Raw genomic sequence first — 22,421 nt, 5'->3', positions numbered from 1 at the left:
ATGACCCGAACTACAGACGCGCGTTTGTTAGCGCAAGGCAAGAATAACGCACGGGCACGACCGGTAGACGCTACTGTATTTACTTATACGTTATTGCCTAAATTGTCGTTTTGTGAGCAACGTTGAGCACTGAATTATTTTTTTCAGGGACTGAAGTTATGGGGGGGGGCCTACAAGAGCTTATTCGTTGAAGTGGCTCATAACCAGCACGTTAAAAAGGGGAAATGTATTTTTGGCTACTCTTGCCCAGCTGATCTAAATCTGCCTTTTAAAGCTACTGAATATTATTCCCACCCACTCATGATTGATAAAAACTGGATGCTTTTACATTTACATTAACCTTCATTAGCTAAAGATATGTGACAATATATATGATATATATGACGTGTAAGATATATATAACATATATAACATGTAAGATATATCTGACAATACCAACAGTTTTCCAAATATTTTTAAAAGCGCTACGTAGAAGAGCGGTACTTGCCATGTGAATTTCACAAAGGCAAAATTGGTAAATCCTTTGTATCCTCGGGAAGAAAGAAAAGGCTTTTTTTTTTTTTTTCCCCCCTTCTTTTCACTTCAGTGCATGCCGAGTCTTGGCTAGCGGGTTTGTTGGGAGTCATAGGTATGTGTACTACACGACGCTTTCCTTCCTTAGCGCCCAGCGCGTTCCATGTTGTGAGGAAATCTCCTATTTCGTAGGAAATACTTACCCAGTTTAGGGTGACGTTTCCTCTTCCAGGAGAAGCAAGCAGTGTTCTGATGGAACAAAAAGCTAAATCAGTTCTCCGTCGCTTTCCCCAGTATATTCTTTTAATGTCATTTCCTGCCCAGAATCTTTGGTGGGATCTGCTTTATTGCTCCTCTTGAAACAGTACAAGAAGGACATCGAGGTGCTGGAGAGGGTCCAGAGAAGGGCAACGAAGCTGGTGAAGGGTCCTGAGAATAGGTCTTACGAGGAGCGGCAGGGGGGCTTGGGGTTGTTTAGTGTGAAGAAAAGGAGGCTGAGGGGAGACCTCATTGCTCTCTACAGCCACCTGAAAGGAGGTTATAGAGAGGTGGGCGTTGGTCTCTTCTCACAAGTTACAGCTGATGGGACAAGAGGAAATGGCGTCAAGTTGCGCCAGGGGAGGTTTAGGTTAGACATTAGGAAAAACTTCTACACCGAAAGGGTTATCCAAGACTGGAACAGGCTGCCCAGGGAAGTGGTGGAATCACCATCCTTGGATGTATTAAAAAGCCGTCTAGATATGCTGCTCAGGGACACGGCTTAGAAGTGGTCCTGGTAGGGTTAGATGATGGTTGGACTTGATGATCTTAAAGGTCTTTTCCAGCCATAATGATTCTGTGATCCAGAGAACTCATTCGAGTCCCAGTTTGACTGTACATGGCACGGTAGCCCCACCACATCTCAGACTTTCCAGCATGCCGGTTAGTATCGATGACCTTCCAAGGCTTCTGTGGCATAGGGAGGTAGGGAGAGTTTGTTCTGGTCCACTTCTAAAAAGGCAGTGCTCTTATTCTTTGCTACCTAGATCCAACTTCATAAACACCATAGTAGCCACCTGCGAAAGACTGGAGTTCATTTTGCAGCAGGTTAATTTGGGAGAAAACAAAATCAAGGTGTCCTCTCCTCCACGCAGACCCTGGAGGGTAGACACGCAGGTTTTTTTTATTTGCTTCACCTTCTGTCTTTCGGCAAGTGGTGCGTTGAGCTGGCAGTAGCCGTCACAATGATTCACGTTAAGTCATGTATCGATATGTGAAACCATACCTGAAGCCCTGCTTTCCTGACGGGCTGAAAAGAAAGAAATTTAAAGAATTAGCCACACTGTAATTCGGGAAAACTTCTAGCGTGGGGGGCAGGGGGAGCATGAAATAGAGGATTGACTTTAGGGAAGTGAAGGGCGTTCAAGGAAAGCATCAGAAAAAACTCTGTATTATGCGTTCCTTTAAAGACGCTTCAGGACTTACATATTCCATAAAAAATTGTGCTTGCCATCGTTGTCCCTTCTCCATCTGTTACTTTTAAGGAGCAGCACTTATGTGGGGAGCTGTAGACTTATCTGCGTGCTGCAGAGAAAACAGAAATTTTGGCAAACGCTCATAACCGTATCTGGCTTTAAAAATGTCTATTAAAAGCAATTTCTAGCGGTTTCTATCACAGCCCTCTTTCTTTCTTTCCTTTTTTTTTTTTTGGTAACTTTTGCCTATATTTTCTCTATGTTTTGCGAGAAACAATCCCAGAGCAATTCTCATACAGCAGTTGTGTTCTGTAATTCGCTCGTGTTTGGCGGAGAACTGTAGGGGATGGCAGGAGCTGCCTTCGTTGGGGCTTCCCTAAACGAGTTGAGTCTGTAGATGCGTATCCGGAGTGGCGCGGTGAAAACGTTACAACAGCTTACTTGATCAAACATCTGCCCAGCTCCCTCATAGCAGGGGGTAATTGGTTAATAATAAAAAAGCTAATCTGTTTTAGAAAGGTTAAGGCAACGCTCCTCCTGGGAGCCAGGACTGATTTGCTAAGCTGAGGATGGCGTGTGGCACTTGCCGGGTGCCTCGAAGCTACCGTCCGATCTGCCCAGGGGCTTCCCTTCCTGCCCACGGGTATCTTAGAAATTAGCAATTGAGATGCGTTGCTCTATTTGGATAGTACGGGTTCACGATACGCAGAAATGATATGCGGTCAGCATAAAATGTTAACCAAAACAAACGGTGAAGCTCCGCAGAACGATGCCAGCGCTCCTATTTTAATCCCGTTTCTGTGGCAGCAGTGTCTTAAAGGTTGAGGGTCTTCTGAGTCAGTGAGGACCAGCCGTTGGGTTTTTCTGGAGTGCCTCTAGAGCACAGAAGAGCAGGGTGGAAAAGCGCTCCTGCGTTGCGCATCGTGGTGCGGAATTGTGCGAGGATGCCTGCTCTGGCATGGCTTAAGAAGTCCCCGCTGCGGGAGAGCTTGGTTGCCCAGGTCCAACGTTGCGTCACCGTAGCTCTACTGCTTTTGGGGCGGCATGTTCGCACAGCTCTGGACGGACGGACGGATTCACCAGCCCGAGAATCTCTGTGCCGCTCCTCACTGCTTAAGATAAGATATGCCTTTGCTTGGCTTGGTTGTGACAAAGATTTAAAGCTGGGTGTAAAGTGTTGCGAACGACCATCAACACAGTTTTCACGTGCCCATTATGAGGTTCTGTCTCAGGCCTTCCTTGCCTTAAGCATAGTATTTAAATCTTAACGGTTGTTTAATTTTCCCATTCTGATTCTTGGGTTTGCTGTCTCTTGTTTTTCACCCCTCCGTCCCGTTTTCACCCTTTCTTTCCCTCTCTTGGATCCTGCAACGTGCTGGGCCGACAATTTTGCAGAAGAGGCCGCTTGACTTAATAGTTTTTGTAGGTGGCCCGCACGCACCTCATAGAAATGTTTAGCACCTTGTTTAGCAGGTCCACATCTTCTTCTCATTTTTACCTTGTAACAGGCCCGGAACCTGCTGAACTTACGCTGTCCCCACAGCCCGGCCCTTGCCAGGCCCACCCTTCGGATCCACCTTCTTGCTTCCAGTGATCTCCTTTGATTTTTCTGCCGTCCCCCTTCTAAGCAGAAAAGAAACAACCCCAAGTGTTGCAAACCTGTACAAAATGTATGCTTTTTAGAGGGTCTTGTGTCTTGTTCCGGGGCATTAGTTTGGCCACTGGGAACAGATTAATGGACTAACGAGATCATTGCCGAGAGTGCAGTGGGACCAGCACGCCTTGCGTGTTACGGTCTGGAAAAGTTGCCCATCACATTGGGAGTTATTTGCCTGCTGCGAAGAAAAAAAAATAACAGCAGCAGCAAGTGCAGGGACTCTGTTGGCCACTTTTTGTTTAAACATAAGTAGATTCCTAGGTTTGGGGATTATTTATTTTATTATTTTTTTTAAAACTTCTTGTTCCAGTGTCCTTACCCGTAAAGCTCCAGTGTTTCTTTTAAGAGAGTCCAGGTACTTGATGCTCTCCTCTAGTACATTTTACTTCCTTTCAGACCTGCCCTAAAGAAGATGACGTTATTCAGAAAGGCAGATTTGGACGAAATTTTTAGAGATATTTGAGGGATGGGCAGTAGCAGTGATGAAGCCAAGAATGCTTTAACTGGGGCACAGTGCAAGGTCCCCCCCGCGTTCTGTAGCGTGTTTTCCCCTGCCAAGTAAACCTCTGAAAGCCTCTTGGTATCACTGAAGAAAGGAAGGTGTTCTTGCAAGTAAACAGAAGATAAATCACCAAGCGGGCTACTCTTGGAAATCCGCCTGTAAGTTCACAGATGGCCACTGCAAATCGTGGAGCATCAACGTCAAGGGCTCCTGTTTGTCACAAACCGCTTATTAAGTGGTGAAAACATTACTGTCATTAATTTGATGGGGAGCGTGATGGCAGATTAACCCTTTCCAGCATGATTAAAAAGGATTATTTCTTGTACCGCCACAAAACTACCGTCTGGTAAGATTTTGCCGTGTAAAGAAGCTCATGGTCAGCCGAATATGCGATTTCTTCTCAGCAGATAACGTGTCTGTACGTTTGAATTGACTGAGAGTCAGCGGTATAGCCGTGTTAGATCTTTGAAAGACAACACAGTATTCCTGGCAGGATGAATGAGCGCTCGTTACACAGACTCGGAATAATTCCCTTGGCGTACATGCCGTTGCCCTGCGGAGCAGGAATTAAAATATTCGGGGAAACCGCGATTGCGTGAAATTTTATGTTCCTACACAATCGTTCCTACGAAATACATATTTTTTTCTCTTTCCTGTACTAGGAGGCGCTACTTGTTTGGGGAGTTTGGCTCGTTAAGGAAAGATGGAAGGGCACAAGGGGTTGGCAGGGAATGACTTTAACTACTTCTTCTTTAACTTCTTTTAACTCACTGGAGACTCCTATGCTGGCGAGTGGGCTGTGTTACCCACAGATAAAGGTTCTGAAGACGTTGTGAAATATTCATGGATAGTCTCATTACTGTTTGCAGCTGCTGACATCACATAAAACAGCTAGTGTTACTTTAGAGCCATTATTGACAACTCTTAGATGAGACGCCAAAGCTGAAGAGTAGAGTTGGGATATGTATTCTTTTTTAAAGGAGAGGAGAGTTTGGATATGTTTGGGTTTTTTTTGAAGGATGTGGGTGTGATGAAAGCGGTGAAGATTTTTGCCTTTGTTTCTCTTATAGATGGAGCGTCTGGCGTGATTAGAAGTATCTCGTTTATTTGAAATGTAACTTGAAATTCCTTTTACTGTTTGATTAACAGCATCGCCTTAACATCTTCCAAGTTTTCACTAAGCCCCGTGCTTTATAATGTGACGTTCCCAGGAAACGGGAGGCATCGTCTGTCAGGAGACAGGAAACAGGCAGTGATTAAATGCATTTTATTGTTTTCTGTGAAACTGTGCCCAGTTTTCTCCCTCTTGATGTGGGCAGATGGAGTTTTCAAGAGCTTTTGTTGTTACACAGAAAAGATTTAGGCCTCATTTTTACATACAGTATTTGTGTAAACAAAAAATATTTTAAAAGGACCAATGGTTACTTAGTTTTAGATGACAGATTATAAATTATTCATTTATTTATTAGCTGAAACGTCAAACTAGAAAAACTAGCTTGATTTCTTTCATGAAAACAAATATCAAGATTTCTTTCTTCCACTCCTATAGCTTGTAATACCAATAACGTTTTTGGAGGGGGGGCGGGAAATGCTCAACCAGAAATAGCAGCAGCAACAATAAGTATGTTTTGCAATTTTGCTTTATTAAGACTTCAAATCTCACGAGTGGCAGCCGTCCCGATGCCCAAATGAATTCTGTTTGAAGCAGCACGGGTACCACTTAACTAACCTTTAACAACCCTTTGTGTTTCTCAGTATATCGGGGTGAATTGCAGCCCCCGGAATGTGTAGTCCCTGAAGACTGTTCCTCTACAGCGGTTGCAGTTCTCCTTCACGTAACTGAGCTTCAGGTTCTTGACCTGAAGTTTGAATAGATAAGAAAAAAAAAAAAGATAAGAAAGTTTGAAGATATCGGTGGTCTCGGGTGATGTTGTGCGGTTCTGCGGGCCACCCCGCGGCTCTGGCAGGCTCACAGGGTAGTAATTAACCGTCGGCAAAGTGACTGAAATCTCCGGGCAGAAACTGGGGAGAGAAACCGCCTTGCAAATGGGAACGAAAAGAAACACCCTACATGTCGCCTGGCAATGTAATCTGGGTTGGTGGTCTGCCGGGGAGAAGCAAACTGTGACTTCATATGGACAGAATTTCCTGGGGAAAATAATTTTCGACCTAAAAAAAAAAAAAAAAAATGATTAAACCCTGTTATTCAGAGTATATGGAAAAAGGTTACTGTGCCGGATAAACAATGATCATTTAGGCTTTGGTGCAATATGAATTCCTTCTCAGATTAACCATGATTACCATCTATGCCTTTGAGCTTATTTCCAGTTTCTGGCTATCGCCGTGTTTTAGAAATGAGAAGTTTTTTGCTGCTCACAGAAGGATGTTGGAACGTGGGTGAGACAGCCTCATATGATGTGGGGTTTGGACAATGGAGAGTTTAAATTAGGATTTGCAACTGTCAGGCATAAGGCCGCAGAAAACACTTTTTCAGCTGAAAACGCATAGCTTACAGTCAAGTCGGTAGTTGTATTTAATCATAAACTGTCAGGCTGTGATACAGTATAGCTGTGGCCAGAGAGGATGATGGATAAAGGCATGGATAAAAGGAAAACGGATAAAGGAACAGAGAGACCACGCTTGAGAAAGTACCAAAGAAATTTGTCCCTTACCGGTATGTGCAACAGCAAAAATGAGATTAAATCTAATTGATTTAATCACCTTGATTTCTATTTTTTTACTGATTTATTTTTTGAATCTTGCTTGGTGTGCCAGTTTCATTAAATGCATTCATTAATTGCTTGTGGTTTGCAGTGTTTCCTGAGTGGCAACCGCTTTCCTCTTTCTTGTGCCATCCAGCTGGTAGATCCCAGCATGTAACTGCAGTCAAACCTGCGCGTGTGCTTATCTCTGTCCCTTCTGTGGTTGGTTTAAAGGTGACGACACAATGACAGGAGATGGAGGAGAGTACCTCAGGCCAGAAGACCTGAGAGAACTGGGAGATGACTCTTTACCGAGCAGCCAGTTCTTAGATGGCATGAACTACCTAAGGTACAGCTTGGAAGGAGGACGATCGGACAGGTATTTGCCTGGGCACCTATCTTTTCTTATGATAATTCTGCACACAGTTTGTTATGAATGTTTGAAATCCCTTTCTCGGGGTCTTTAACTCAAGGGAGGCGTGGGATGGACTTGTCAACGTTTCTCCATGAGGTACGTCAGCGTGACGGTCGTCACTTTGTAGGAGGAAGGTGTGGTGTGGGTCAGGAGGACTATTTCCTGACCGGTCCAGAGATGAATACATTTGGCACCGATACTGTGCTCAGAGTCTGGTGAAGAACTATTTTGTGATTCTTATTTGGTTCTTGAAAAGGCAGAGCTTGCTTTGTTGGCTTTGTGGTCGGGCGAAGGAAGGAGAGCCCGGCTGGCTGCGGGAAGGCCGCCTGAATCACCCCCATCTCCTCCTGTCATGAGTCAGGGCACGGCCGGGTAGTTGGACACGGTGTTTTAGCGTTAGTTGAGCCAGTTTTTTAGAGTAGTTTGGCTGTAGATAGAAGGAAAGGAGCGACGGACTTGCTCATTCCGCATTGGATTGGCAGGGAGTATACTGTTAGCAAGCACACGGACTCTTTTTCGTCATGGTTGAGGAAAACTGTGATGCAGGAAAGAGCAGGAAAGAGAATCATTTTCCTTTTACTGGCACAGCGCTGTATTTATGCTGTAAATAATAAAAAAAAAAAAATTAGAAAAAATGTGTTCAGTCCAGAAAACTTACTGATTTGCTTATATTTAAGAAGTTGAACTTAAGCCTAGATGTGTTTGTGAAATAATAATGCCTGTAGCTTTAATAATTTTTTTCTTATTATTATTATTACTTTAGAGAACGTCACTGTAGTCTACAAAAAATACAGAGTTCTCTTTTCGAAACGAGAGCCTTGACTAGTGAGCGTAAGTGTAGGCTCGAGCTGGCAGCTTAGCACCCACAGTTCGAGGTCCGACTCGGCTACCCGGGCAGTCCTCTTTGCAAATGCCAATGGCTAGTGTAAATCAGCAATGTCTCCGGACTTACTGCCTTTAGAACTGGGGTTCACTAAAGAAAAAAAGAAAAAAAAAGAAAAAAAAGAAAAAAAAAGAAAAAAAAAGAAAAAAAGAAAAAAAAAGAAAAAAAGAGAAAAAAAAAAGAAAAAAAAAGTTGAGATCTTGGCAACAGAAGGAATTTTTAACCTACCTCATTTTCCAGTCTTGATTGTTATTCTGGCAGCGTTTCCGAAGCTCGGGGAAATCAGTAGGATCTGTTCTGTTTGCTGGTGTGGGCTCTGAATTGCTCCCGGGACAAAAGATGTCAGGAAGCAGTTGGCTTTGCCTCCCGGCGTGTGTAAATCCCTCGTCATTCAGGTCTTCTAAGCTTCGGAGTCTTTGTTGGTTTTTAGATGGCTTCAGTGAATCCACTGAAAACAAAGTGACTGTGTGGCTTTTTAAGTCTGGGAGGATGTTTATGAACTACATCAGAACGCTTAAAAATCAAACCCTTTTATCACGCGCTTTCCAACGGTAACAAAGTTTTTAGCGTTTTTAAATGGTAAGATGTATAGAAATGATCGTGCCGGCAAGTGTTAAGCCAGTTTCTGCTCCCATTTAGAATATTTTAGCTTTTAAATACCTGTCAGTGGATTTCAGTAGATTTTCACTGGCGTGTAATTATGTGTTTTGTTTTGTGCTGTGTGAAAATTATTTCACATCCGGTATCAAGCATGATTATATTGAAAAGGTGCAAAATTTTAAAGGGAGAAAGAACGAAAGAAAAAAGTACATCTTCCTCACTCCACGGTCTCACTTTCTGTCACTGTCAGGTTACCGCTTGTAAGAATTTTCACAGAGACTGCTTAAATTACTTTGCTTTTGCTTTAATGGGATTTTTCATTTCATTATACTGACTTTGGTTTTTCAAGAAATTCGGTAAAGCAAAATAGTATTAGCAGTCTAGACTCATGTAATCTTACGCATTAAACAATTTGATTTAAAACCATGTCTTTTTCTTTTATAACCACCTTTCCTATTTATTTTATTTCTCTCTCCCCTCCATTCTTTTTTCATATGCTTTCATTAGCACCATGCCCAGGTAGGTATTACATGGCATGAAAACACGTTGTCTCTGTATCCTTTTATGGCTCCTGTCTCTCTTCATCCATTTTGGAGGCCTGCTGTATGCCGGAAGGTTGATTTGGAGAACCAAAGGAACGCCGCTGCCGTTGGAGATAGTTATGGTATCACATGAATATGATATGTAGGGGTGAATACCGATCCAGCAGTACTCTCCCTCTAGAAAGGTCACGGTGCGACAGAGCCACTGTCCCACAGAAACTTCGATGGTTCCAGTACAGATAGGGTCAGCAAGGATCGGGGACGTTGCACTAGATCACGCCACCTGGTAGCCATTTTCCTTCTCTACGTGGAGAAACAGCGGTAGAATAAAAATTAAAGAGAATGGGCTACACTAGCTGGATCCCCCCTCTGGATCTTGCAAGCCAGAACTGATTCGGGCCGTATGAGATCACCAGGGTTTGAAAAGACTCCCTTTCATTGGAAGTCCCTTCCACTTTTCCGGCCTATGACGAGCGTGAGGAAGGCTTTCGGTCTTTGAGTAGAGAAACGTTTTCAAGGGTGATTTATATAGTTTTCAGCGATGTCAGGTCCTTTTCCCAGCTTCTGAAACAACAGATACTTCCCACAAGAAGAGATGGGCTCAACTGAACCTAGGGCTTGCGAGAGCTCCGGCTAGGCTGGCAGCTGGATGTGTACTGCCACGTGGTCTCCCAGCCACCCAGATTAGAAACTTGGCTAGAGTGTGCTGCTTTTATTCCGGGCTTTATTCAGAGCTTGGGCGAGGGTGGTGATGAGTGCCTGTGCAATCACCTAACACGGCACAGACGCGTTTCTTATCCTCAGGAGCTTTGTAGCATTCCTGGGTTCCACAGTTCAGTCTCTGGGGCTGAGTAGAGTGCTGTTGACCCCACAACCCCCGTGACTTAAGATTTGTCAACCAGGTTTGGAAAGAATCTGTATTTAGACATTAGTTTTGTCTCTGATTTAGGTTTGGGTTGTTTTTTTTTTTTTACAGGATTCTCTAAGGCTTATTCCAATAATAAAAAATTGCCACTGCGCTTCTGTAACTGGACTGGCGTTTCAGTCAGTACCTTCATATCTAAGTCTCAGAAGCGCAGACCTTTGGACTAGTGGTTTGCTCTTCATTTAGCTGGTGTAGCTGACCGAAGAGGGGCAGTGTCATCTGCACAGTAGTTTTGAAGTTAAGGGTAGCAGGAAATTTAAACTTCTCATTTCCTGCAGACCCCGGTCATGCCTTTGCGTACCTTTCCTGTAGATAACATCCATACCCTCAACGTATTGGATATTTACTGGAGCTTTACGTACAGGTACCACGTCGTGGATATGTACTGGGCTACTTGTAGCGGTGGCAGTAGCAGTGCCCCGTACTTGCAGGAGAATAAAAACAAAATCACCGTACAGATAACCAGTCAAATCTAGTCCACGCTTCCTTTCGTTCAGTATCTATCCAGGACATGACATGAGCTGAATAGCAGAACCTACAACTTGGATGGCGAAGCTCTTGCAAGCATTGCATGGCGCAGCGAAGCAGTTCTGAAAGTGTCAAACCGCTGAAACGAGTACAGGATAATGACGGCAAATGGGGTCTGCTGCTGAGCCTTATTTTTCAACCAAAGAACAAATGTTCGCGGAAGCGCTCTTGTTACAAACAAGCAAGGTGTACTCTGCCAGCCCAGTTCACTCTCAAATCTTGCACCAAAATACTCTTCAGTCGAGATTCCCTTTCGTAATTGTTTTCTGCAGTGTCATACGCAGACGGTTAGGGTGGACTTGGGTCCCTACTGAAATTTGGTTGGTTGTTTTAAGGGAATCAGAATTCGATTCCAGAAACGTGCAATTCCAATAGTACCAGCCTTACGTCTCTCACCCCTTCCACATGTCTGGGTGAAAGACATTTCATGACATGTAAGAGAGATTATTTATTGCTGGTTTGGGTTCTTTTCCCCCCGGCTGGTGCTTGCGTAATAGCTATCTTTGCTTTGGGTTTTGTACGCTCCATCCAGTATGCCGAATAGGCCATTGGTGTAAATCAACGATCAATAGCACTGATTAGTCTTCAATGTCACATATTTCTAATAAAAATAAGAGAACCATTTGCTTCTAAAAATGCATCCAAAAAAATTGTTGAGCCAATGTAGCTGTCGTTAAAAAAGGCTGGCTGGTCCGAATCAGATGGTAAAATATGGTTTCCAACAAGATCTGCATTTAAAGCCCTTGAATCTCTTGTCCGTGTAACGTACACGACTTTTTTTATAGCTAACTGCTGAAAATGATTTATCCCTTCAAAATCTGTGTATCTGGATAAATGGCCTATTGTTCTGATCCAGTGCGTTAGTCATTATGAGCACTACTCACGGATGCGTAAGCCATGAAAATAAAACGGCTTCCTTCAGTTACACGTACTGTATTCCTCAAGATACAGAACCACGTCACAGAGTACGCGTACAACATCTGAAGGTGCTTGATCTGGTTTTAAAAATCACTATTGTAATACTGCTGCTAGGAAATATTTAAAGGGCAAAACTACTACTATTCGGCAGCAGAAACCCCATTTACCTCAATATGTCCTTCCGTGGTGTCTTATTTGTCTTTTTTTTTTTTTTTTGTCCTTTTTTTTTTTTTTTTTTCCGCTTTTTGCTAGTGGATACCGCAGTTACATTCTGAGCCAGTGCTTGGAAGCAGCTTATTTACTGCTTTGCATCTCTCATTGCTACAGCAACCGGTTTTCTGTAGAGCTGTGTGTACTTACAAAGAAAACGGCGCTCACATTCGGACTGCCTCTCGAAAGATGCTCTCGGCATACAGAGGGAGACTTTTGTTTCACACAGGAGCTTGCGGCTGGCCACGATTCACCTCGCTGCGTGTACCTTCCAGGGGACAGTACCAAGCTGCCTTATTTCCAGTTTTAAGGAGAGAGGGTAGATCGTAACCAAGCTCCGGAAAGGGTCGTTCCGGCTTTTCTTCAGGTGTTAGCGTTGTGCTTTTCCCATGGCGGTTCGCTTGTGTGACGTAGCAGGAGGGAGAACTTCTCCAAAGAGCCTTACGTAAAAGCAATTCGTGCTCTTTATTATAAGGCAACTATCGTGCCACAAAGCCAAGCGTAAAGTATTTGTGAGCGAAAAGGAAACCGTCGTCTAGATTAGTCTCTAGGTTCTGCATTTTGCAGCAAAGAAGTCGGTCAAAAGGCTTTGTGGCCCTTGGTGGGAAAGGTGGCGTAACACAGATTTGTAAAGCTCTGTTTTTTTCCCCCCGTGACTGTTATCTGCTCCCCCTGGAAGCTGCATCATCTTGCTAATAGCACGCTTTTTTTCATTCTCCCACTCGCTCTTATCATGACACCTTTACACCATCATCTGTACTGCCGATATATTGCTATGGCATCCTACCAACCTCCCAGCCTGCGATCCTTCAGTTCAGACAGGTCCCACACGTTGAGCCATGCCTCCTACCTGAGGGACAGCGCCATGATTGACGACACGGTGGTGATCCCCAGCCAGCAGGTAAGCAAATGCTCTGAAGTTCGCTTATCGGTTGGCTAAATCGCAGAAAGATAAAAAGATTACAGTTGGGATCGTATTCACGATGCCCTGTCGTGCGTGCTGCTTTGTTTATTTTACTGTAAACCTAATTTTCGTTGATATTTAACGGCAAATTACGCTGTGCGATGTTAAACCCTATTCCAAAAGAAAGGGATGAGCTGTGGGAATGTAGTACAGGGACTGCCTTTATAATGCTCTCCGGTTTAGCTGATTTTTGAATGGCGCTAGCAGCCGTTGGGCTAAATAAATATTCAGGTGACCTAATGAACTCAAGGCCATTGTTCTCAAAGGTACTATCCTGAAGCATGCTCGTAGTTAATAAAAAAAAAAAGATTTACAAAATGCCACTTTGGTAAATCACAGCATTCTTTTCACCGGGACCACTAACATATCATTACTTTGAGCGAGTACAAAACGTTACAATAAGGGGTTTCTAAGATCTTAATGCTATTATTACTCCTTTGTATTCTTTTATTTAAAAAAAAAAAAAAAAAAAAAGAGTTAAAACACTTTAGGCGCTACTATGCAAAATACATCTTCTTATTGTTTGGTTGATTAATTGATTTTATTGTAGTAAAAAGGAGGGTTTTTTGCTTACCAAGGTAACAACTCTGGCCAAAGAAGCTGAAAGGAATTCATATCGCTTAAGCTGGGGCCCTGAAAACTTGGACAATGTGGCTCTTTCTTCCAGCCCTATTCATTCAGGGTGAGTGTATCAATTAGCATTATACTAAAAAAAAAAACGAAACAGAGTACCTGCGGTGGCAGCAGCTTCAACTAATGCTTAACTAGGAGTTATGTTTTAATTCGTTGCCTCCTGGAGCGGTTAATAAATGGTTATGATCTCTTAAGCTCTGACAGTCAAGCGAGCCTGAGTACCAAGACTATCCACTGAAATCACTGCACGTCAGTGAGCTTTCAGCCGAGTTCAAGAGGAACGCATGAGATAATTGACGCGTACACATGCGCATTTGGGTGGATTTTATGGAGGAATAAACACAGTGCCTTTTTAAAGTTAGTAATGAGTGAGACCCAGAGCCTAATCGCTCCAGACGGTGCTCGTGAAGTAGCTTAGGTACGCACCAACTCTAGTGTTTGTCACGACTGCTAAAAAAAAAAAAGGAAATCAAGGATTTTAAATTACATGCACCGTGGAACAGACAACCAGCCTAAAAGTCATGTGCTCTTACACGGATTTGTCCGCTCTGTTCCTGTATTCTCACAACTGACTCTTCGTAAGCGCTCGCACCGAGGCGAGCTCATTGAAACCGAGTAAGACAGGTCAAAGTGGCAGGGCCAGCCAAGTGCGGACTTACAGAGCTCATCGTGGCTGCCCTCAAAATCCGTGAGTCCATTTGTATTAAGTGCTCTTGCTTACCGCGTTTGAAGTAATTTTATTCTTTTCCACGCTTGTGTCCTGCCGTCAGATTTGGTGAGGCGTGTGCAGATGAAATTCGTAAACTGGTGTCACGAAGAAGCGTTTCATTTCTGTGGAGCTGCGTTGTACGCAGCAGGGCAGGACATCGCGAGGAGAAAGATGGGGTTTTTTGGTTAATCTCAAATGAGTTTGCAACCATCTTGCAGTCCGTATCTTTCAAAAACTGGCACTGGAGTCCCGTTTGGAATGACAGGCAGTCCTGGTCTGGAAGAGGAGCAGTATTGTCGTAACTGCGATTGCAAATTGGCTGATTTGCGACGTATCTGAGAAGGTTGTTAGCTGGTAGCAGGATATTTGGATTTGCTTTTCTTGAGCTCTAAAACTAACAAGTTAAATGAAAATACTTGATGTGTGTGTACAGCGTGTATGTGTTTATGTCAGTATGTGAGCTTTAAAATTGCTTTGGTGGTTTATTCTAACCCTAAAGAGTTTACAGACTTTTTCCAAAGGAAGTATTACTTTTGACTTTCAGAAAGGTAGGTCTTTCCAGTGGTCGCAGAGGATGAACTAAACGCTTTCTAGAAGAGTGGCATTTATTCCTTGGATGGGCAATCATTTTGTGTTTTTCTTTTAAAAAAATATTAGTGATATTGAGCTCTTTTTGGATGACCAGAATGGCAGCGGCAGGATAAGAATATCTGATTTTAAAGAGGAGCAACGCTCTCTCTGCAGCCTTGTATGAAATAGTGACGTTTAACGCAACGCAAATTACGTTCTTCTTTTTATACATCCCGACTAACTTGCCGCTAAACATTGTAATAAAGAAGCCTATAATAAGGATTACTCAACCTTTGGAAAAGACTGTACGACGCTTTGTTTTTATCTGGCTTAGATTTGCCCAGGTCATTAAGTTGTCATAAACTGTCGGGGTGCATCTTGTTTACATCTCCTTTTTTAAGAAAATATATTGGCTTCTAGAGTTGAGGCCCTTATTTTAGGACCTTTTGGGACCTTATTTTAAAAGTGAACCGACTGTAGAAGTACCGTGCGCACGATTGTTGCGTTCACTTAGCTGGAACAACGCCAAATATCAACGTCTCATCACCTGCCCCCTCCTTCACGCACAGACACGCACCGTTACGAGGTTCTTAACGAACTAGCGGCGCTGCTGACGTTTCAGGTGCGCACGTTGAAGTCGCATATGTCTGTCGTGAAAGAATACTCTTAGTGTTTGAAAAGAAATCCTAGATCAACATTGTTAGTGGCTTTAAGGAAGGGTATGGCCTTGGTTTTGCCCCAAACGCCGGAAATTTACTGAATTCAGACCGTGTTGTTATAAAATAACACATCAGCAATGTATTGGACAGTAATTCGTTTGGCATAGATGATCTTAATGATGTATTCTGTGCAACCGGAGGAAAAAAAATGAAGCTGTGCTCTCCCTGCGCTACTTCAGTGGCTGACCCCAAATTGTTGTCGGGTTCTTACCGATCTCCCATTGTAGGGGAGCGTTTCTGTGGATCACGGTGTAACACCCCCAAGCAAAGGGATAAATCTGTAGAGAACTGTTCTCTCGGCGTGGAATTTCGCAGGCGTATATTTCAGCCTTCGCGTAACCGCGAAATTTTAAACCGTCCGTTTAAAATTTAAGTGTACCTATTGTTCCAATACGTCGGTAATTTCATCAATAAGGAAAGAAAAGCAGTATCTTCGGTCTGAGTCTTTGGCAGCCATTTCGAAGACAAGAAAATAATTAGGTAGTATTAGGGGATATTATGTATACTCTCCTGCTGAAGCCTTACGAGAGACAAAACTAATGCCAACATAAATGCAAATGCGTTTCACAGTTTTAATCTCATGCCTCACAATATCCTATCGGGGAAGAACACGTATATTTTCATTAAGTTGGAAGGCAAAAAAAAAAAACACACCCCACTGGACAAGATTTCTCTTGCGGCATTTAGACGTTGCTTGACTCTATCGTATTCTTATGGCGCTATCAGCCATAGTAGTTAAGCGTGAATGGTAAAAATAAGGCTGACTGTAAGATTTTAAAGTATAAATTACCTGAAAAATGATGCTGTTTTCATACCTGAGTTCTGGTGATACAGTAAAAAAATAAAATAAAATAACATAAAAAAAAAATCCACAATTTAGTTGCATAGATTATATTTCTAAGGATTTTACTGGCAAGTATATGAAAGTATAGCAGATAAGAAGAGAGGCCAATCTGACACGCTGTCAGGAGCCCGGCACTGTGAGGAAGGAGCTTGGAGTTGATGCTTTGATATTAACCTGCTTTTGTGTTCTAGAGCGAGACCTGTAGCAGCTCTGCGGTTTTTCCAACTCGGACTTGCTCACAGTAAAACGCCTTTTTAGTGAAAGACACCGATTTATTTTTTTCTGTATGATTTGATGAATAAGTGCCTGTTTGACTAATAAATGATCCAAGCGTATCAGTACTCGTATCTGACAAAATGGAACAGTTGGGATATTGTTAGTGAATTTACCTTTCTGGAAGTTGTTGCTTCCGTCAGTGGAAAAGGGAGAAGGATGAGGGAGCGGGCAGCTCGAACTGTGACAAATAATGTGAATTGTCGTTCTTAGCTGCATGTCTGCAAAAAAGGAGGCTGGATCCTTGCTAACAAGGTAAACAAAATATATTTCAAGTGTTGTCTTGCGAATCCATAAAGTCGCTTTCCCCGATGTGAGATGAGTTTCCTGGAAATAGTTACGGAAACAGGACCTGGCAGCGACCAGCTGATAGTCATTTCTAAAATCTGAAAGCCTAAATGATTTCAAATTACACTGTAGCCTTTATGACCTTTACTCAGAAAGTTACAATAAGGAAGAACAGCGGGCGGGTTTCATTAAGACCAAATCGCCGTTCACGTCGGTGGAAGAAAATGGCAATGGAGAGAGAGATATATAATAAAAAGCGCCATCAGAAAACTAACTGGCCGAGTGACACGTTACTAAGAGCCTAAACAGGTCAAACTGAACGTTTGAAATTTGTCGTTCTGTCGCGCAGAACAAAAGGAGGACAAGAAACATGTCGAAATGGAAAAAAGCGGAGGACAGACCTAGATAGATTGGAAATGTGAAGAAAAGAAAATCATGATTTATTGTGTTATCAGGAACAGTGGCAGGAATTGCCTTAGATACCTTACCCTTTGGTATAGAGCGGTCCAAATGTTAGATGCGGGTACCTAAACCAAGTAGCATTTTCCCGAAAGTGGTTCTGAAAGATTTACTCAGCGCCTAACTGTACGTTGTAGGGACCTGACTTCCAGTGTGAGGATGGACGTAGAGAAACCAGATCCCTCTAGCGTTACTGCTGTAGTAGTAGTAACCGTTTGTAGCCAAGGATGTTTATGTAGGCCGATTTTCCATACTCACTCCTACCTTCTCACGTGTAATGAGTATGCATATATATGTTCATGTGTTTAATTTAGAAATCTGTTTCATTTTTCCAATATTTCAGTATTTCATTTAACTCATTCTTTTTTTTCCCCTTTCTTTTCTTTTTTTTGATGTTAAATCATCTATTCTATTGCAGATGCTCTTCTCCATGTCTTGATCATGACAACAGCAGGTGAACTTCTGCATAATTTCTTTCTTTAACGCATTGCACTTCTCACCCACCCTATTTACCCTCCTCTCTTACCTCACTTCAGGATGCTTTAGTGATTTGATACTGCTCGTTAGCCGAGAGAAAAAAAAAAATAGATCTACTCTGACTAGCAGTAGTAGTTACACGTGGCCCTATTTCTCTTCTTAATACAGTAGGTGTCCACTTTCTCCCATCTGCTATGTCCTCTATAAGAAAAGAATACTGGTCACAGAGTGAGTCCACCGCAAAAAAACTTAACGAAGCGCCTTAGACGATCCTAGATAGTTTTAACCATTGGTTTAATTAACAATACATTTTCTCTGCTGGTGGCATGGTTTAATATTGTTAAAAGGAAGGAAAAAAACCCAACCAACTCACAAATAATCCACCACAAGCCATTGTAGGCAGGTTTAGTTTCAACTGTTATATTACGAAGTGGGCCTTTTATCTCACTCGGCTACATAAAGAATATTGCAGCGCCACTCCCTAGGCCCTGTTTTCCAAATTGTGCCACCGTATCGGATCTAGCAGAATAACGGCCCTGACCCAGAGTGTATATATTTAGTTTTTCACGCCACAGGCATTTTTTGTGTGACTTCAGTTAATCAGTGGTTGGATCACCGGCACGTTGGGTCCCCCACCGAACACCTTCCCGAAGGAGAGTGCCTTCACTCGGCAAACTGAGTGTTTGTTGGCACTGTACCTCTTCATCTCCTTTAATGTAACCGTAGAAAAGCGAAGATCATCTTAAATATTCACCTGTGCAAAATTACTAAATGGCTAAATAAAACCCCAAACTACAAACCCGTATTTTTAGGTCACGTCACTCAATCTCTCTGTAGTCGACTAAAGTACGGAAGAGGCTGTTACCATAAGTTAATACTTTAGTGGTTTCCCGTGCAGGATCATGTTTTTTGTCCTCCTGGAATGTATATTTTGCCTTGTTTATGTATGGCACAGTTGCAGCCTGGTGGAAAGCACCCTGAGGTAGTGGAATGACTTGCCGTTGACTTCAGCGGGAGCTGGATCGAGGCCTTTATTCTTAATTTCGGATTCTCTATCAGTTTTCCTTCTCCAGCTGACCACTTTACAATGGCTGAAGCACCCTGATCGTTTGTTTCTGCTTCTTCACACTGCGACTAACGCTGAATGCTGCTATCTCCTCGTTTCCCAGTTTCTTTTACAAATTAAGATAACGTATGCAGAAAAGTTCTTAAATGTGCCTCGACGACGTGTTAGAGCTTTTTATTGTTTCCTGCCACCTGATGAGAGCATGTGTGCCTGCCTGAGCTAGTTTGAAAGAATAATCGTACCTGAACTGACCGTGGGAAAGCGGGGCTGTCTTGATTTTTGCCTCTTCTGGTTTTGTGTGCTCAAACGAACGGTTGCCTGTTCTAGAAGGACGCTTCCCGCCGCTAGGTTTGCATGGCTCTTCCAATGATTCCGCAGAATGAGAAGTGCCTTTGAGTGCCAACGTGCCTTTGCTTTCGCAGCCACCTGAGACGGGGACTCTTCCGCAAAGCTATTTACATAACAGGGATTCTTCACAAATAGCAGAATAAGTATCTTCCCTCGACCCCCTCCCCCCCGCAGTGTTGACACATCTATTTTTTATTTTATTTAGTCATCCTGCTATTATCTTTCAAGCGAGCGTAGATGTAGAGTTAATTCCATAGGAATAAATTCCATAGGAATAAAATCAGCAAAGGGAATAACTCGGGCTCGGGTCGGAAACATAAATATTTCATGAAAATACACCACAACTTTTTGTCCTTGGAAGGTGGATAAATCCAATGCGTATATATTTGTCTGTGTTTTGCTCGAGTGGAACCGTTAGAAAACCCGTTGCTGTTTGCTCTGCTCTCTGTAGAAGACACGGAAACAGCCTGAAAGATTTGGGGGCCTTTTATATACGTCCTCAACCAGAAGGACGCTGTAGCCAATGTGATGTGATATCGTTACCTTTCGTATAGCAAGGATGTAGTTTTAAATTGCGCTAAAATTAAAGAGAATGAAATGGCCTCTCTAATTTATGAGCCAGTATGGCTAAATTCGGTGAGAATGGATGACGCTTGATCTAACCGCTAACCATGTCTTTAACAGAAGCACGTATAGACTCCGCTGCAGTCTACAACGTGTTCCTAGAAAAGGACCGCTTTTGTCCTTTACCTTTTTCGTTAAAAAAAGATAATCCCGATTTCCCCTGCATTCTTTTTAAAAGAGAGGAGGCAGTGACTTCCCGAAACCTAATTTGTTTCATTGATTTGGCTATTATATTGGACGGCCACCTGGCTAAAATCTCGGGGAAGCTCGGTATCGATCCAGTTTGCAAGACTGTCAGGGTCACGTGCTCGTGTCGTGCATCGCTTCTGGCTGACCCTTTAAAACTGGCGGAAAATGAAAGTTACTCGAAGGCTGTCTTAGTTCTGAGAAAGACCGTCCCATTGTTGCCCTTGACGTAGACGTTTTGACTTGGCTGCTTTAACCCGTAATCTGCTTTGATTGTTGAATCGCCACTTCGTTGAAATTGAAGGTCTTGCCATGGGTTGCCAAGATAAACTGAAGTCAGCGCTAAAGAAGGATGCTTTCCCTAGACGTAGTGAGAGGAAGGATATTTAAAACATGTTCCGAAATAGACTTTTGCTGATGGAAAGTACATGTAATTTTGATGCGTTGCTCGATCAATCGGGTCGCTTATTTTGGCCACCTTTCTCTTAAATGGCTCACGAGTGTTTTCTTACTTATCAGTTGTCCAAAAGTCTTCTCCTATTTATATTGTTTTCCCTCTCCTCAGTTTTACGTCATTTCTCCTAACCATAGTTAGTCCCTGCTAAGGTTTTCCTTCCCCTATTATGCCATTTTTAACCCCTTCTGAAAATAGTAGCTATTATCTACACTGAGTTCCTCTAAGTTATTTTGGTTTCTGTCATGTTGTCTTTCGTTTTTAATATTAGAATAAATTATCATAGAAGCACGTCGGGAATATTTCTCAGCCTCATCTTTTAGGATGCTTCCTTTCTTCTAGTGAAAACCTGTAAGAGCTTTCCGATTCCCTTTAATCCCTTTTATTAACATGTTTTTTCTTTCCTTTTTTTCCCCCCCTCCCCCTCTTGAACTCTTCACAGCCATTCGTGTATCTCTTTAATGAGCCCTCTCCTCTTCATTCTCTGCACGTAGGTGGTTGGTAGTGCTTCCTGCAATTGCAACGTGGAGGTTCCTCCTTAGCCAAAAGTCACTTTTTACACCCTGCGGTTGGCATGAGCAGAGGGTGCCCCGTGCCCTTTGCAGAAGGAGGATCTTAACGAAGTCTTAAGTCAGAGCAGGGAAGACCGATGCAAAGATTTACCTCTCCTATTCCTGCTAGTTTTGTTCCTTTGAGTACAATCTCCTCCTATCTCGGTCTGCAGTCCCTTCCCAACATCTGGCAAAAGAAACATGAAGGAGAGGAGAAACGGCGTGTGTGTGCGCGTGGGCAGCAAAATAATTAATTTGCATTTTTCGTTTCCTTTATATTAGTCATACAATTTTTCCGCTTTCCTAAATGCACACCTTTCAGGAAGCACGTTTTATGTCACGTGTTAGTTTTGTATGAATTATTTGGATATTGATACACAGAGTCCTTCAAAAGGGCAAAGCTTTTCCAGTCCTGGAACAGTAATGTCACCATCCAAATGCCCTATTCTGCAGCAAATAAGCAGGAAAAGAGGCTGCGGTGATTCAGCAAATGCTTTGTTATGAATTATTTGCTTGACTCTATCTCATATCCAAAATTATGTGAAATGTGCTGATTTAAAAAAAAAAAAAAGAAAGGGGTGAAGAGAAATTGGATTAAATAAGTGGATGAAAAACGGAACGTGGCAAAAAGTTGGGAAATAAACAGGGTGGTGTGGTGAAAAAGAATGTATTTTTCTATTCTGTGTCAGCTCTACAAATCCTGCATCAGCGTACTGTCCTTCCGGACGTTCACGCCGCGGCTCTGGAGCTGAGGAATTTTCCCCTTCGGTGTCTTTCTTTTGCACTATATTGATACTAATTCTCCAAAATTTGTTTTCCGCAAATTTCACAGTAGTAGGGAGCCGGTTTTGTGAACCAGCTCCTCCGTATTTCGTGTGCTAACTGGCACTAATCTCTCTGTGCTGTCGTACTATTCTATGTTTGCCTGCACTTGCTTTTCAGCAGTTGAAGGGTCATTGCGGTCTCTTGGGTGGTTTCGGGCTCCTCCAGAAATCACAGAACCCGTCAGGAACCTCCCGTTTCATCTTGGGGGGTCCTGTTTCAGGGATATGGCACAAATCTTTTTTTTTTAGGTGCGTACTCCTTTTTGCCAAATTGTGTCCCCTTATTTAGTAAATATCCTTACGATTAGAAAGAGCTCTTTTTACAAGCGAAGAATAATAATAATAATGCCCTACCGTGTTTATCCTAACCGCTGTTATCTTTGTGTCCACCTCCCAGCGATACTTACCTTTGCCTGGTTTTCCACTCTTTGGAGCAATAGTTGGTTTCAGCGATAGGTGACCGCTAGACCCCGTGGCAGATTCACTGGCAGACCTTGCTCTGGCCCCCCAGGCACCTTCGGTGAACCTGAACTGAAGGGGAGAGTTGCAATTTTAAGGCCAGAACGCAGACAGCCCTCTGCAT

The 22,421-nt window shown here is 42.9% G+C and overlaps 1 protein-coding gene across 1 annotated transcript in view; it reads left to right on the top strand.

Moving 5' to 3' along the window:
* The window catches only part of ANK2 (ankyrin 2), a gene marked incomplete at its 5' end in the record, with an annotated part of 168,552 nt that overhangs the window by 94,144 nt on the left and 51,987 nt on the right, over positions 1 to 22,421 (top strand). Inside the window, 3 exons of the mRNA XM_082482440.1 lie at positions 7,063 to 7,207; positions 12,648 to 12,750; positions 13,392 to 13,495. Of these exons, the coding sequence (XP_082338566.1) occupies positions 7,063 to 7,207; positions 12,648 to 12,750; positions 13,392 to 13,495 (352 nt within the window). The remainder of the gene's footprint in view (positions 1 to 7,062; positions 7,208 to 12,647; positions 12,751 to 13,391; positions 13,496 to 22,421) is intronic.

This window comes from Vanellus vanellus, assembly GCF_965231255.1.
Source record: "Vanellus vanellus genome assembly, chromosome: 4".
Taxonomy (NCBI): Eukaryota; Metazoa; Chordata; class Aves; order Charadriiformes; family Charadriidae; genus Vanellus; species Vanellus vanellus.
The sequence above is the reverse complement of the archived record's forward strand: the minus strand, read 5'-3'. Positions and strand labels throughout refer to the sequence as shown.